The sequence below is a fragment of the Glycine max genome, chromosome 9 (assembly GCF_000004515.6).
Source record: "Glycine max cultivar Williams 82 chromosome 9, Glycine_max_v4.0, whole genome shotgun sequence".
NCBI lineage: Eukaryota > Viridiplantae > Streptophyta > Magnoliopsida > Fabales > Fabaceae > Glycine > Glycine max.
In genome coordinates this window covers 3070539-3086743 of record NC_038245.2, presented here as the reverse complement: position 1 = coordinate 3086743, position 16205 = coordinate 3070539, and the positions used below count along the sequence as shown (strand labels likewise).

The 16205-nt window shown below is 28.4% G+C and overlaps 1 protein-coding gene and 1 pseudogene across 3 annotated transcripts in view; both read right to left on the bottom strand.

Annotated features, from left to right (window-relative positions):
* Positions 1-5605: 5605 nt before the first annotated feature.
* On the bottom strand, positions 5606-7565 carry LOC100785184 (glucan endo-1,3-beta-glucosidase, basic isoform-like; annotated as a pseudogene).
* A 6210-nt stretch (positions 7566-13775) lies between these two features.
* LOC100783593 (glucan endo-1,3-beta-glucosidase, basic isoform) overlaps positions 13776-16205 on the bottom strand; it is a 6695-nt gene continuing 4265 nt past the window's right edge. The window contains exons 1-2 of one of the 3 annotated variants that reach the window (XM_014761891.2): positions 16102-16205; positions 13776-15068 (exon numbers count right to left, since the gene is read on the bottom strand). In XM_014761891.2, the coding sequence (XP_014617377.1) occupies positions 13925-14920 (996 nt within the window). In that variant the 5' untranslated portion in view covers positions 14921-15068; positions 16102-16205 and the 3' untranslated portion in view covers positions 13776-13924. The remainder of the gene's footprint in view (positions 15069-16101) is intronic. The other 2 variants (XM_006586832.3, XM_041005348.1) reach the window with 2 other exon arrangements.

Here is a 16205-nt window from a genome sequence, read left to right as displayed (position 1 = left end):
TTAAAAAAAATTAATTTATTTTTTAAAATTATGAAAATTATAAAATTTAGGTTAGTTTGTCAAGATATTGAGAATTAATCTAAATAATTTAGGTTCTTTCACCTAAAACATTAGAATTGGAATATATTTGTGAGTGGAGGGTAAATTACATGAATGATTAAATTAATTATGATTATTATATTGAAATAAGGAAAACTAAGTTTAATTTTGAATATTCAAACCTCTCAATTCTCACAACAACATTGTGATTAATTTTGCTACTTCATTTCACATTACTTTTATTTCTACAATTATTTTTTATTTCATTATTTTACTATTCATTACTTTTTAAACTATTCCAAACAACTCTTTGAGAAAATAATTTTACAAAATCTTAGTTGTTTAATTAGAATTGGTTGGATAAATGTTAGTCCTCTAGTAGACAACTTGGACGAAAGTCTTATTACTATTTCGAAGTTTGTGATTTCACTTGATTACACGAAAACAAATTCCTAACAAGCAACTAAGGTAGTTCGTGATACAAATTCTAGCTTAGTTTTCATAGGTAGATGCTCAGTGGTTCAAGTTGAGCTTTGGAGTATTCAGAAAGGCTTACAATTAGTTAGAACAAAAGGTTTTTGATAATGTTTTATGTGGAGCCTGACTCTATGATAGTGATCAACTTGATAAAGAAAAGGTGTGATGTTTATCATCCTTGTTATGGACTTGTTCATTACATTTTTTAAGCAGAGATTGATGATGGATCGAGAATTTGTTTGAGCATATTCACTGTGAAGGAAACCGAGTTACAGATGTTTTGGCAAAGATTGGTTTAAGATTAAACTACAAGGATTGTGTCTTCAATTTTCGTCTCCCTTTTTTGACTTATTTCCCCTCATTTTATTACTTTAAGCCTTTTGGAAAATGCTCATAACCCTTTTTAGAGGCTTTTGAGCATGGGGTGTAGCCCTATATGTCACAAAAAAAATGTATGACAACATATACAAAAGTAAGGGTAAATAATCATTTTCATCCCTGAATTTATCCCAAAAAAATGAAAATTCAAATTTCAGTCCCCGAAGTGAAAAAATTACAACAAATCCATCCATCTGTTAATGAAGGAGCCCATGTGGCACATTCAGTGACGAATTTGTCAATGTTATACACATTCAGGGATGAAAATGAATATTTATCCAAAATATAATTTAATTTTCATCTTCACCCATTTTAAAATCGTTGCAAGCATAACATTATAATAAACACTTAAAAATAGGAAAATAAGCATAAGTTAGAACAAAACATAATAATAAGCATAATATTGATTAATAAACATAATTTGTCTATTGCTCTGAAATTTCTATTGTGACTGAGGAGGAGTTTCGTCAATCAAAGGAGGAGATGCGTGTATTTCAGTCAGTTGTCATTCAGTTCCTACCTCTTGAAGCGCAGAAGATAATTAAGCAACAACAACAATCTCACCAGTAGCATAAGGACCAACAACAACAACAAGACAATGACCAGCAACAACATTAATGGTGAGCAGGGGGGCTCTCCCAATGATTATTTTGATAATTGACTTAGCAACACAATATTACTATTGATATATTATATTATGTTTTTCTTTTACATTTATTTTCAATTTAATTTAATGATCTATTTTATTATTTTTTTTGCATTTATGAATTTGAGTATTTCGTTAATTACATGTTTATGAAATAATTCAAATTTTGATGTTAAATAATATAAATACAAACAAGAATTGCTAAATTATCAATGATAAATAATAAAAATGAAATAAATTACAATTCTTTATAAAATAGCATTTTTGATGGATTTTTCGTCGGAAATTTCTGATGGACAGCAAAAATCCATCGGTTAAAATTCCCTACAACCAATTTTTGGAAGGATTTTGGTCAGTCAAAAATTATGAATTACCAATGGATTTTCAAGGTTTCTGACAGATCCCGATCGTTGGAAATACATTTTTTTGTTGTAGTGTAACTGATAACTGCTAAATATAAGTTGTTTTTTATAATAAAAATATAATGAAAATATCTTTAAAAATATTTATTTAGCTGTTATTTTTGGATAAAATGTTAAGAATTGATATTTTTCTTATTTATGGTTTGCAGATATGAAAAGCAGGGATAAAATCCAAAAAGATGCAGAAAATATAAAAAATATGAATAAGAAAGATTTTTTGCATCAGACCTAAGTTCACTCCAACAACTATAAAAAGGGAGTCAAGGCAAGGAGAAAAGACATACATAGTCTCAGAACACTCTAATACACATCTAAAGCCTGAAAACTTTTCTTTAGGGAATTCTTTCTTCTCTCTCATCATTTTTTATTCCCTTTTTCCATCCCTTCTCTTCCATGAGTTCCTATACCCATTTTCAAGTGTAAGGTCCCTTATAGTTGAGAGACTAAACCTTTAGTTAGGACCATCTAAAAAGCCAAAAGATGTATTGTACATTTTATATCTATCAATGCAAATAGGTGTTTCTTTCCTATTATTCTGTCTTATTTTAATTTTGTGTATCATTCATCCTTGTATCATCTTTGGGGGTTAAGTGCTCGACAAAGGGTAATCCTTAATAGAAATACAAGGAAGGTTTTACATGCATCATTTTTAGGGATTAGTTGATCGATAGAGAGTAATTTCTAATAGAATTAAAACGAAGGGGTATCTTAATAAAATCATTGTTAGACATAGAGTTATTGTATTATGCTCATGCATCAAAGCAAACATCTAGAATTAGAACTTCATACATTTTATCTATTGAATCTTTGCAAAGAAATTTGGGAGATAGATAGGTAAGATATGTTTGTCATCGTGAGACATCAGGGACAAGTATTCTAATAAAAGTGGGTAGGAAAAATGCACCTGATTGGTAGAAAAAAATATAAAATAATACATCTTAGACAAATAAGACATGCTAGGTCTCATCTCATTGAATTTCCCATTATTTCTTTTGTTTTCTATTAATATCTATGATTTAGTTACTGTTCTTTTAACTCATCTTTTATCCCATCTTATCCTTTTCTCTTATAAATTGAAAATTATCCAACACAAGTACAAAACAAAGTCCATGCAAAAATCGACACTCGAACTTCCGAGCCTTTACTACTTGAACATTTGGTACACTTGCCAATAAGTTAACACTAACACACTTAATAAGTAATGGATCAAGAAGGATATATATGGTGTTTTTACATGGGGCACAATTAATGGCACATTATGAAAGTAACCAATAAAAAGAAAGAAAACAAAAAAAGAAAACTTTTGGTAAAAACCCATACTCGAAATCCGGCCATGAGGTATATATAAAGTTTGACTAAATTATAATTTTGATCCTCTTATAGTTTTAAATCCATAATCTTGATTCTCCTATTTCTAAATCAAGACGTGTAGTCTCTTTATTTCCAAAATAAACAATTTCAATTTTTCCATCAGTTGACTATTAGTTGATTATTCAAAGTCAAATATTAACTTTGATGTAACATATTGATGTTGACGTGAAACTTATATACTCAACTGATATAACACTTAAGTGAAAAAATAAAAAAAAATTCATAATAGGAATTGTATTCACAACCCTTTATTCGCATACAAAGTAATAAACTACTAAGACACTTGTTTTGTTTAGTGAACTACATTAACATTGTTTTTTGTGTATCATTAGTCAAGAGTTATTATTTTTTTCTTCAAATTATCAAAATTTATAAATTAAAAATATTCAATAAACAAATCTTTTTAATTTTATTTTATATCTTTTATATGTTTTTATTTTGAATAGTTTGCATATTTTTATTTTTATCTTACCAATTTATAATTAAATTTCATAAATTAATAAGTAAATTATTTACATTTTTTTTGTAAATTGATTTTAATATAAAAATTATTTTTACTTTAATTATTCATGTAAAATTATTCATAAACAATGCAATAAAACACTTATTTTGTTTAGTTAACTATATTAATATTATTTTATATGTATCATTAGTACATAGTGATTATTTTTTTCTTCAAATTATCAAAATTTATAAATTAAAAAAATTAATATATGTATTTTTAAATTTACATAAATAATTAGAGTAAAAATAGTTTCTATACTAAAACCAATTTACAAAAAAATTATGTAAATAATTAACATATTAATTTATGAAATTTAATTATAAAAATAAAAATATATAAACTATTCAAAACAAAAACTTATTAAATGGTATAAAATAAAATTAAAAAGATTTGTATAATACATAATTTTTAGTTTATAAATTTTGATAATTTGAAGAAAAAAAATTAATAACTCTTGACTAATGATAAAAAATAATATGTTAATGATTTAACTAAATAAAGTAAATGTGTTAGTGATTTATTGGTTTGTTTATAAATAAAAGGTTATAAATTTAATTTTTATTAAAACATTTTTTATTTTTCATCTTATTTAATATTTTTTATGTAAACGTGTGTTAACTGTTTATGTAAGTATTTTTTATGTAAACGTGTGTTGACTGTTTATGTAAGTTTCAGGTATAGGAAATTAAATGTCTTAATTTAAAAATAAAAAGATCAAAATTATAATCATAAAATTTTCAGCATCAATAATTAGAAAGTTGTTGAATTCGTAAAGAAAAAATAGATACAAGTTAGTTATGATTATTTTTTCTGACTAATTTATCGCTAATTTCAAGGTATGATTAATTAATTATGATTATATTTAATTTTTAAATTAGCAATGAATTAGCTGTTGATTAATTTTTCTATAACTAGTTTTAAAATTTCTTATCGTCTTGAATGTTTAAATTATAATGACAGCTAAATAGAAGTGTATGTTGCAATTTTAAACTTATTTTGAACTCAGAAAGATAGTTAAACTATGTTGGACCATAAGTTTTATATGGCAAGATGCCAAAAAGGCAGAAACATTTTTATTTTTATGATTGGAATACGGGCTAATTTAAGCAATTTGACCCTTCAATCATTTATGCCCCAAAGAATAACAAGTCATTATTTTATGCTTTTAATAAGTCAATGTTTAATGCTCCTAAAAAAAGTCAATGCTTAATAAGTATTTTAAAGATGCTGGCCTGGTCAAAGAATAAAAACTGTTTTTTCTAATTAAAAAGTGTTATTAATTTATTTCTAACAGAATTTTCAACACAGCTCTCCAACATTATTTATATAAAAAAAAACATCTATTTATTATTATTTTAACCAATACCTTGAAATAGGGGTTAATAAGACCCATACTTTCTTATTAACTCCGAATATTGATACTTTATAATTATTGTGTGTGTCATTTTATTAATAATTTCATTATTTTTACTTGTAATTAATCGAAAAGTTATATGATCAACTCAAAAGAAATAAAGTTATATGGTTTACTATAATTTGAAGACTATATATATAATTAATAATGAATAATGCAAAAAAAAAGATGACTAAGATAAATAGAAGAGTGCCTCATATATAATATATTATATAATTTCATCTTAAACAACTTTTCAACATTTTTTTTTCATAAAAAGGATGGATAAATATTTCAAACAAACAACATATATACCTCTCTTATTTTGTGGGTGGAATAACATATACTTTGAGAGGCTAGGTAGAATTTTGACCTTACATGTCACTCTTAAGAAGAACTATTACATTGAAGTCATCAATAACAACTTTCTGGTTCATTTTTCCACTAAACAAATCCAAATGGATACTTCTTTGTTTTGTTGGGAAAGAAGAGTCCAAAATGTTTCTCTATCTCAGGACTCTTAAGATTCTCATCAAGCATGTCGAATATATAAGTTTCTGTGGGCTTTGAAGGTCTTCTTGGGCTACCTCTTTTAGCACGAAGAATCAAATTTTCCAGGTAGACATGTGCGTTGTCATAAGTGGCAGCAAACCCTCCATCTGAGGGCCATCCACTCTCGGATACAACAACCTCCACATAACCAATCCCTGTGTTATCAATTGCAACATGCACCGCATCCAACATAGCATCAAACAAATTTTGGTACCCATATTGACCATCCCAAACCACAACATTTGTTGAGTTAAAAAGAGCATAGGAAAGTGATATGTCAATCGGGTTATTGGAGTAACTAAAATAAGGCAACACATTGGCTAGTAAAGGTGCATTTGCATATACCAAGTACCCAATTATGGGGTCTAAGTATGATCTCACATCAGTCCTGAAGTAGCTTTGTGATGGGGGGTAGGAGTTTCCTAACAGGGTCATGTCAATAGCTGTTGTAACCTTGATTAGATCTTGAAGGCCTTGAGCTCTTATAGCTTGGTATATGTTTTGGATTGCAGGTAGAACATATTGGGCAAACTCAGAAGAGCTTCCAACAGGATTAATTTCGTTGCCAACTACCACGTGCTTGATTTTGACACTAGGCCAAAAGTTCAACACGTTACTTTGCACCCATTGTTGAGCAGTGCTAGGTGGCAAGGCCTTGAAGGTCTTGGTGGAGCACCCCAAGAATAAGCTCAATGCCCGAATTTCTCAGTGCTTGTAAAGCAGCTTGATCAGGATTATAGATTCTCATTCTCATTATGTCGTTGGATTTGTAAAGACTTACAACTTCATTTGCCAGTGGTAGATTGTCGCCCATCATGCCATAACACACCCCAATTTGAGCATCTACTAGCCAAAAAAAGAAACAATATCTATGAATTAAAATTAAACTACTGAAAGCATATGTTATAATTAAGACAAATTAATTAAGATTTAATTACTTATTTAGTCTTTATAATTTTTAAATTTATTTTTTTAGTTTTTATGGTTAATAAGTAAATTATTTAGTTATTGAAATTTATATTTTAATTTTCAAAAAGTTATTATCGTTAAAAAAATTTAACTAATGGAATTAAAAATTTTAATTAAATTTTTTGGGAATTAAAATATAAATTTCAGGACTATTTTTTTTATTAAACTTCAGAATTAAAAAAAATACATTTATTAACTATAAAAACTAAAATGAATAAATTTAAAAATTATAAAAAAAGAGTAATTAAATCTATTAATTCATATAGGTATTAATGAATCTCTTCAATGGAAAAAGAACTTCACACAGTCATGATCTCATCATTTATTTTTTCAAACCTCAACTTTAAAATAAAAATATATTGTATTGGTAAAAATTATTGAAGAGCGAAAATCACATGGAGTGGTAAAATCACTTGAGAAGATCTATTCTCAGTAATATACTTGTCACATATATGTGAGAAATTGATAGGTAACACTAAATAAATGTGGTGAAACATACTTAAAAGGAATAATTGACAATTCTTTTTTGTTAGCTTGAATCCTACAAGATATTATAAGAAAAGTGGTCATTTTGAAGAAAAAAAAAGTAATTCCTGAACATTCACTAATTAAGATTGAAAATGCAATTTTATGGGTATATATACAGAATATGTTGTAATATTATATCGATCCACCAACGAACTTTTCAATGGAATGATACACAGTAACATTAAAAGACCGACCTGCAGTGCGAAGGTATATCGTGAATAGCTCCAGAAGAAGCAAGAGTGTAGGCAATGAGAACCTCTTGGTTCTGGCAAAGAGAGAAACCATTGGTGCAAGAAGTAACACACCACAATACAAAACAATTCAGTGAAGGATTAATTAGCACCCTATAATAGGCACCGAATTGATGATCACACTTCATTCCTGCACTCCCCTTATATAGGTAGTGTATACAGCTCCTTCACCATATCTTACAAGCAATTTGAATTACAGTGATCTATTTATTAATAATATCCTGACGTCTATGTTTACGCACATAATGTTAATCAATCCTTATCTTCTATTGTCTGTCCACCATATTGTCCTTTTTCTCTTCTAATTTTGATTTAAAAGAACTGTCAGACAAAAAAAAAACTTTTATAGTGAAAACAAATCATTTTCAAAGCAGGAGCTATAAAATGGCATATTAAATAAGTTAATTATCGATCATTTGTACCTAAACTATGATTAAACCTAACGTATTAAAAATTGTATGAATATAACTAGTTTTTCTATAAAAAAATCCAGGTCGCAACACCGTGGCATCTTTGATCTATATGTAAGTAATTAACCTTTGGAAACCTCATAACATTTTTGGAAAAAAAAACTCAAGTATCTAATGTAATATTTTTTTTCTTGTTATCAGTGAGACTAATTTTTCACATAATTTTATTATGATTATGGACTTTTTTTAGTTTGAATATCAATTGGGATCATAGCTTTCATGTAAAAGAATTTAATAAGATAAGTTTCAAAAGTTCAAAATTGTATCTCAAAAGAAAAAATGATCATTATATTGGAAGGATTAAATTAAACCAAATTTAAAATATAAATGAGCAAATTAATTCATTATAAGCAATATATATATATATATATATATATATATATATATATATATATATATATATATATATATATATATATACTAGTTAATTTATCTATTTTTATTTTTTAAAAAAATTGAAGTATCATGAATTTGAAAAAATTAAGAGAGGCACACACAAAAGAAATGACCTTATATTTATCAATGATTTTAATAATTAAAATATATAATAATCAAAACAGGATTAAAGTATAAATTGAAGTGTTAATATTAAAGTATTATATGTATATATAAAAATAAAATAAAATCTTAAAGAATTCACCAGTCACATGTATAAATAAATAAATTATAAGTATATTGAAATAGTATACCAATATAAAAAAAATTAGCACTACGAACCATTGTAGAAGAAGACATTACTAACAATGTCTAAAGAAATTACTAGCAACATGTAAAAATATAAATATATTTAATTAAACCATATTTTTAGTGAAAAATAAAGAAACACGTAACAAATAAATAAATTTATTAGAAAAAAATTAAAACTTTTAATTTGATTTGTGTAGGAGTTAGTATTATATTAATTATTTTCAGAAAAAATTATTCATGTTAATTTGGATGAAGAAAGTAATAAAATAAAATATTTAATTTGAAAGAAAAAACAAATTAAAAATAAAAATATGCACATCTTATATTTTTGGTCCTAGTTGGAATTCCAAAAGCCGGTCTTTTCATAACGTTTTAGGATAGTCAAGTCATTAATTAATGCATGCAGCCGGAAGAGTGTCACAAGCTAGATGATCAATACGAACAATATATATATTGGTTAATATTTTCAATGTAAATTAAAGCTTTTTCCTGCCAACTACTTAACAGTAAGGGCTCACATTTAAAGTTGAAACTAGGGGAAAACTCATAGCATGGCATGTACGTATATATATATATATATATATATATATATATAGCATGCACCCCCCACAAAATTAATAAATAAAATAAAATATTGATATTTGTTTCCCAGTGCAGCCATTTAAAAATGCAATTTCATTGTTAACAGCATGAGTAGTGAACTTGAAGAAGATTTGAACATGTGCATATGCGTAACAGACCGAATAAAATGCACGTATAAACAAATTAAAAAGATTTCCTTCGATTGATCGGTACGATGTTTCATGTTTCTAGCATGAGAAAGACCAGCAATTAATGGAAAGCAGCCATTAACAACGATTAAAATTGCCTCCTCCAGACGTAAATTAAATCACCTGTTCTAGTCCCAGGGTCTCCAACCCTGTCAGCAGCCCTATAAAAACACGGCATCAATTAAAAAAGACCCACCTTGTACGCAAATAGGTTTCGGAGAAGAGTAACAACGTTTTCATGTGTACGTTCTCCGCTTCTCCAATCACACGTTCTTTTTGTTTATCCATTCACATGAGGAATCAATCTAGAGTGTACACATGCCATCACATGGTGCAAAGACTGCAATTAGTGCGCCTTTGTTTGAGCTGAAAGAGAGTGGATGGTGAAGAAGGAAGATGAACAGTAAAATGGAATTAAACACATATTTTTATACTTTATTTTCTTTTTATTTCTTTCAATTTTACCGAACGGACCTTTAGAGTGAGGACGCGACATTCACGCTCATCAACGTGCAAGTGGACCAAGAAACTGTTCCGCACTTACATGCAAATGCAAGAACCACATCAACAAACTCAAGAAGTACAATGTCGAGAAGTATAGGGTTTCTGATTCTGACAGTGGTTACCACAGCCCTGGTCGTTCTTTCCCCCATGCACCTAGACGTTTTCGTCATCAACACTGGTAGTTTTTTTTTTTTTTTTTTTTAAGGCAAAATATGTATATTCGTATTGGAAAAGATGGGCAAAAACAACCAGAGAAATCTGTACAAGGTATACAGAGGAGCCTTATAAAGAGAGTTATACCTTGCAAGATTAAAAAAAAAATATTCCTATCTAATCTGTATATTGCCCCCATTGCAAAACATTATAGAAAAGTTCACTATCAGTATATTTTGGGGTTAAAATATATAAGAACTTGTAATTTTTTTTTATAATTTTCCTTTTTTTTAGTAAATAATTGTTAAATTAACATTATTTAAATTTTAGTACAAAAAATGTTAAAAGTGATAAATATGATACTTATTGAGTAAAAATAAAATCAAAAAAGCAAGATAAGTAAGGAAAACAAGATTAATTAAGAAAAACAAGATATTTAAGAAAAACATGTTTAATTAAGAAAAACATACTAATTAAGAAAAGTTGAGCTAATTCAGAAAATTAAAGACAAACTTAGCGCGAGAAGCTCCCTTATCACTAAGCTAATCTGCACCTATAAAAGAAATAGAGAGAAGAAAGAAAAAACACCATAATACAATTTTTTATAAAAGAAAAATGCTAGAAGAAGAAACAAACATTAAGAGTCATTCTTTCCCTTTATTTCCTTTGTTATCTTCTTCCTCTTTAGTAAATATTCTCCTCTTGCAATTGTAAAGTCTCCCATGACAATGAGAGGTTAATCCTCTTTTGTTGGGAACTTGACAACCAATTACTCTTGATGTAATTTCTCTTCCTATCTATTTATGAATATTACATTTGCATTATCCTTTCTTGTGCGTAATATTATTGCTTGTAGCTTGATCACCCATTTGAATGGTAAGTTTTAGGGGTAGTGTTGGAAAATATTATTTTCTAATAGAATTGAGAAAGAGTATCTAAATAAAGTCATCGTTAATGATAAGTTGATATTTGTTTAGCCTGTTATATATCTCTATTCTTAATATAATTTACTATTTTAGTTCTACAAAGAGATTTGGAAGAGAAAATAGATAAATTACGCTCTTTCATGCGGGAATCAAAGTTAGAGTATATTAGTAGATACAAATGTAAATTAGAATAATTATAAAAAGAGGAAAATTATTAACATTACATCAAGGAGTAGCTCTGGTAGACTAAGTTTTCAACATTTTCATCTTCAGAATTTAACTTTATAATAATTGGCTTTTGTTTTCTTTTCTGTTTTTAATTAATTAATTTAAATTCTTGTTTAATTTCTACTTTTGTTTGATTTAATTTTTTGCCAATTTAAATTATTGTTTTCTCATAATCTTTTCAAATCAATTTTTTTTAACTTTTTTTATTAAAAAAATATTCATCTAAACAAAGTATCTGTAGATTCGACACTCAGACTTCCATTTTAGTTTTACTACTTGAAACGAATTAATGTATTTGTCAATCCATCAAAAACCGTGCTAGTTATTGGATCTTATCATGCGTCTTGACCATATATAGAGTAATAATACATAAACAACTTTTTATTTTAAACATCCCATTAATATCTATTTTTGATCTTTATCTTTCTCTTTTATTACATCATAAATGTTATTATATTTATATTTTTTTTCTCTTTTATTACTTTTTTTATATGTGTTGGATAATATTGAATGTTTTGTAAATTATCTTGACATATTAGTTTTATAAGAGGCTTGTTTGATATATCATGGTTTTGTAAATTATCTTCTTAATTAGGGATAGGGAATAAGTTATAAAGTTAAATATTTTTATTTTCAAGAAATTGGAAGTAAAAATAATTAGTGCCTCTATAACTACGAATTAACATTTGGGGATATAAATGCTCTTTTTGATATTTTAGATTTATGTTTTGAGTAACTAAAAAATATGTAACAGTTTTAATATATTTAATTAATAAATTTCTCTACATGCTATGTTTTGATAAAATCTTAAAAACTCTTTATTTCAAGGTTTCAATAGTTTAGATATTGAGGAGGTTGAGATATCTAGGCATTTAGTCAAAGTCCTTATGAAAATCATACTCTACTTACTCTCTACTTTTACAAATAGGCACGTTTTTTAGAGATAAATAATACTTATAAAGATACTTCAATGTTCAAGCCAATAAAATATCACATATTGTATAAAAATGAGTAATAAGGATCAATCGTGTGTATGTTACTTTGAAAAAATAATATTTAATTATATATACATATATATGGACCATACGGTCAACAGACCTTACCTCTAATTGATTATTGGAATGTTAACAAAGATTACCTAACAGTAGGCTATGATAATGATGATAGGATTAAGATAATATAATAATCTCTCATTTTTTATGAATTAGGTCAAGAGTCAAGACTGAGATATTTTCGGATGGCCAAACATTTTTTTACCGGCAGATGGCCAAGCCAAACATATAGGTCAAGTTAGAGCTTCAATAATCTTCTTAATGTAGGGTTTAGCCGAGGGGTCTTAGGTTATTTCAGTACTCAGGGGCCAGGGCTTTGACGCGTGAGGGAACGTCTTCAATAATGTGAATGATCGAATGAATCGGAAATTATTCTTTTTGAGTTTTTTGTTTGTTAATTTGTTTATTATTCTGCTAAGCATGAAAGGGTTGAGTGTGCCACTGCCCAATGAAGATGCAGGGGCTGAATTTGTGGGAAATTGATTAATTTGTGTTTTTTTATCTGTAAATATTAATTTATTAATTTTATTAGAAATGTCCATAGAAGGAATTTAAACCCATAATTTCTTCATTTTTTCCTTCTTCTTTCACTCTTAAGCTTTCCTTCTCAACCATTGATTAACCCAACCTTATATCTCCTTTGGTTAATTTGTGTTAAGTCCTTGAAATCAAATAATTCTGAATATTTTTAATGTATGAGCCCACTTCCATTTCACTTATGTTATATTAATTCTAACATAAGTTATATATATGATTGCTGGAATTTTTGTGGCTGTAAATTTGGTTTCATGTGATGCTTTGTTCTTGTTGATGTGTGGTAGGAATTGTTGGTGATTGGAATAGAAATCTTGCATGCATTATTCTATAGATTTATATATGAGGTTCAGTCATTGAAAATAATATTGGGATCGAGCTGTGTTGCATCAATACTCATTCTGAGTGTTGTTGTGTGTGAATGAATATTGATACTCATAGCTCCGTTCAATTGCTTGTCTCCTTTTTCTTATGAAGTTACTGTTATATTTCAATTGGGAACATGTCAAATTATGGTGGAAATTGGAATTGGAGGATTTGGGAAATGGGAACAAGAATGGAGCTGTCATGGCCATGGTGCTCAGAGGAGAAAAACGAGATGCACCGTGAAAATGGACTCTATTTGGAGTTTGGACATACGGATTTGGGCTTGGGAGATCAAGAAGAAGATGGAGCATGGTTGGGACACATGCAGTTGGACTTAACACAACAAAACTCATACTTTCTTATTAGATCAGCTTATTGATAGTTTAATTTTTAATTATTATGTCATATTTTATTTAATAATTTCATTAATTTTTAATAGTAATTAATTAAAAGTTATATGATCAACAACTCAAACGAAATAATTAGTTTGTATGATATAGTGTAATTTTGAGATAATGATTAAAAATGAACAATGAAATAAAATTTAGATAACATAGGAAAGTGTCTCATATTATATAGCTTCATCTTTATCAACTTTTCAACTTTCATCCGAAACCGAAGGATAAATATTTCACACAAATAACATATTCTCTCTTATTTTATGGGTGAAATATCATAAACTTTGAAGAGTAGGACTCCAACCTTACATGTCACTCTTGAGGGAAATTGTTGCATTGAAGTCATCAATAACAACTTCCTCATTCCTTTTTGTACCAAATCCAAATGGGTACTTCTTTTGTTTGTTGGGATTGAACAACCCAAAATGTTTCTCTATCTCTGGACTCTTGTTATTCTCATCAAACAAGGCAAATATATAAGTCTCTGTGGGCTTTGAAGGCCTTCGTGGGCTACCTCTACTAGAACGACGAACCAAATTTTCTAAATACACACGTGCGTTGTCATAAGTGGCAGCAAACCCTCCATCTGAGGGCCAGCCACTCTCAGATACAACAACCTCCACATAACCAATCCTTGTGTTATCAATGGCAGCATGCACCGAATCCAATATAGCATCAAACAAATTTTGGTACCCATATTGACCATCCCATACCATAACATTTGGTGAGGTGAAAAGGGCATAGGGAAGTGATATGTCACGGGGATTACCAGAGTAACTAAAATAAGGGTAAATATTGACTAATAAAGGAGCCCCAGCATATAATAAGTATCCAATTATGGGGTCTAGGTATGATCTCACATCACCCCTAAAGGAGCCTTGTGATGGAGGGAAGGAGTTTCCTATTAGGGTCGTGTCAATAACTGTTGTAACCTTGATTTGATCATGAAGGCCTTGAGCCCTTATAGCTTGGTACACGTTTTGGACGGCAGGTAAAACATATTGAGCTTGCCAAGAGGATCCTCCAACTGGATTCACTTCATTGCCAACTGCTACGTACTTGATTTTGACACTAGGCCAGAAGTTCAACACATTTCTTTGCACCCATTGACGAGCAGTGTCAACGTTGGTGGCAAGGCCTTGAAGGTCTGAGTTGGGCACCCCAAGAATGAGTTCAATGCCAGAATTTCTAAGTGCTTGTAAAGCGGCTTCATTAGGATCATATAGTCTCATTCTCCTTATGTTATTTGATCTGTAAAGATCTATCACTTCATTTGCCGGTGGTAGATTGTTGCCCATCATACCATAACAAATACCAATTTGAGCATCTGCTAGGTGAAAAAATAATTTATTTGGTTAAGCTTATTTTCAAGAAATAATTTATTTTCGTTAGCTTGAGCATCTCTAATGAGCTGGAACCCATCTGTGCTTAATTTATTTTTAGTGAGCCCTGCATACAAAATTTAAGAATCTTAATAAGTTTTCACTCTTATGATATAGAACTCTTATAAGAACTTCAAATGGATTTCACATTAATATATATTTTTAGTTGATTCTGGCTAGTAAAATAATTTTATCTAATATAAATTAAGAACTCACGGTTCTTATTATATAAGTATCCATTCTCCACTTAATTTGTAACCACGTCATCAAATACATCACATAAATTTGGGAATTTGATAGATTATAGTAGATGAATTTGGTGAAACTTATTTTTAAGAAATAACAGTTTATTTTTGTCATCTTGAATCTCAAAAGATCTTTTAATACAAGTGGTAACAAAAAAAGTAATTCCAGAACGTTGACTAAGACTGAAAATGGTATTTTATGGATAGAATAAATTCTTTATATTATATAGAATTTAATTGGGTTGGATAGGGATGGCCTTGTTTTTCTTTTGAGAGATGGTCTTCATATTGTAAATGTATTATGCAGAAGACACTGCATATCTTGTAATTGGTTGTGAATGGGATTGACTCATCTTGTGTTATTATCATTATTTAATAAAATATGTTTTGGCTTTTAAATAAATAAATATTATATAGAATTTAATTTATACACATTATTATATAATTTTTTTTACATAAACATTTAATTGAAATTTATCTTATCGCCAAATGATCATATTAATGAAACGATTTAATAAAACGATCATAAAATCTTATTGAATATAAAAAAAATATTTTACACTTAGTGAACTTGTTATCAATGGCGCTAAGAAGAATGTTATAATTAATGACACTCTCTCACGTTCTTTTTCTAACATTCTTGTTATTTTTATGATTAATTAAAATTTATCAAAAATCACCTATTTTAATAGATTAAACTTCTCATTTAACGATTGGACTCACTAAAATGAATAAATTTTAATAATATTCAACCAATTATAACGAGTGTTAACAAGAAAATATCGCTAGTATTTCCGATAGTGCTAATAAATGGAATGGACACATAGGGTAGGGATACCAAAGAGAGAGACCAACCTGCCGTGTGAAGGACTATTGTGAATAGTTCCAGAAGAAGCAGAAGAGTAGTCCATGAGAACCTCTTGGTTCTCGCGAAGAGAGAAGCCATGGCGCAAATAACC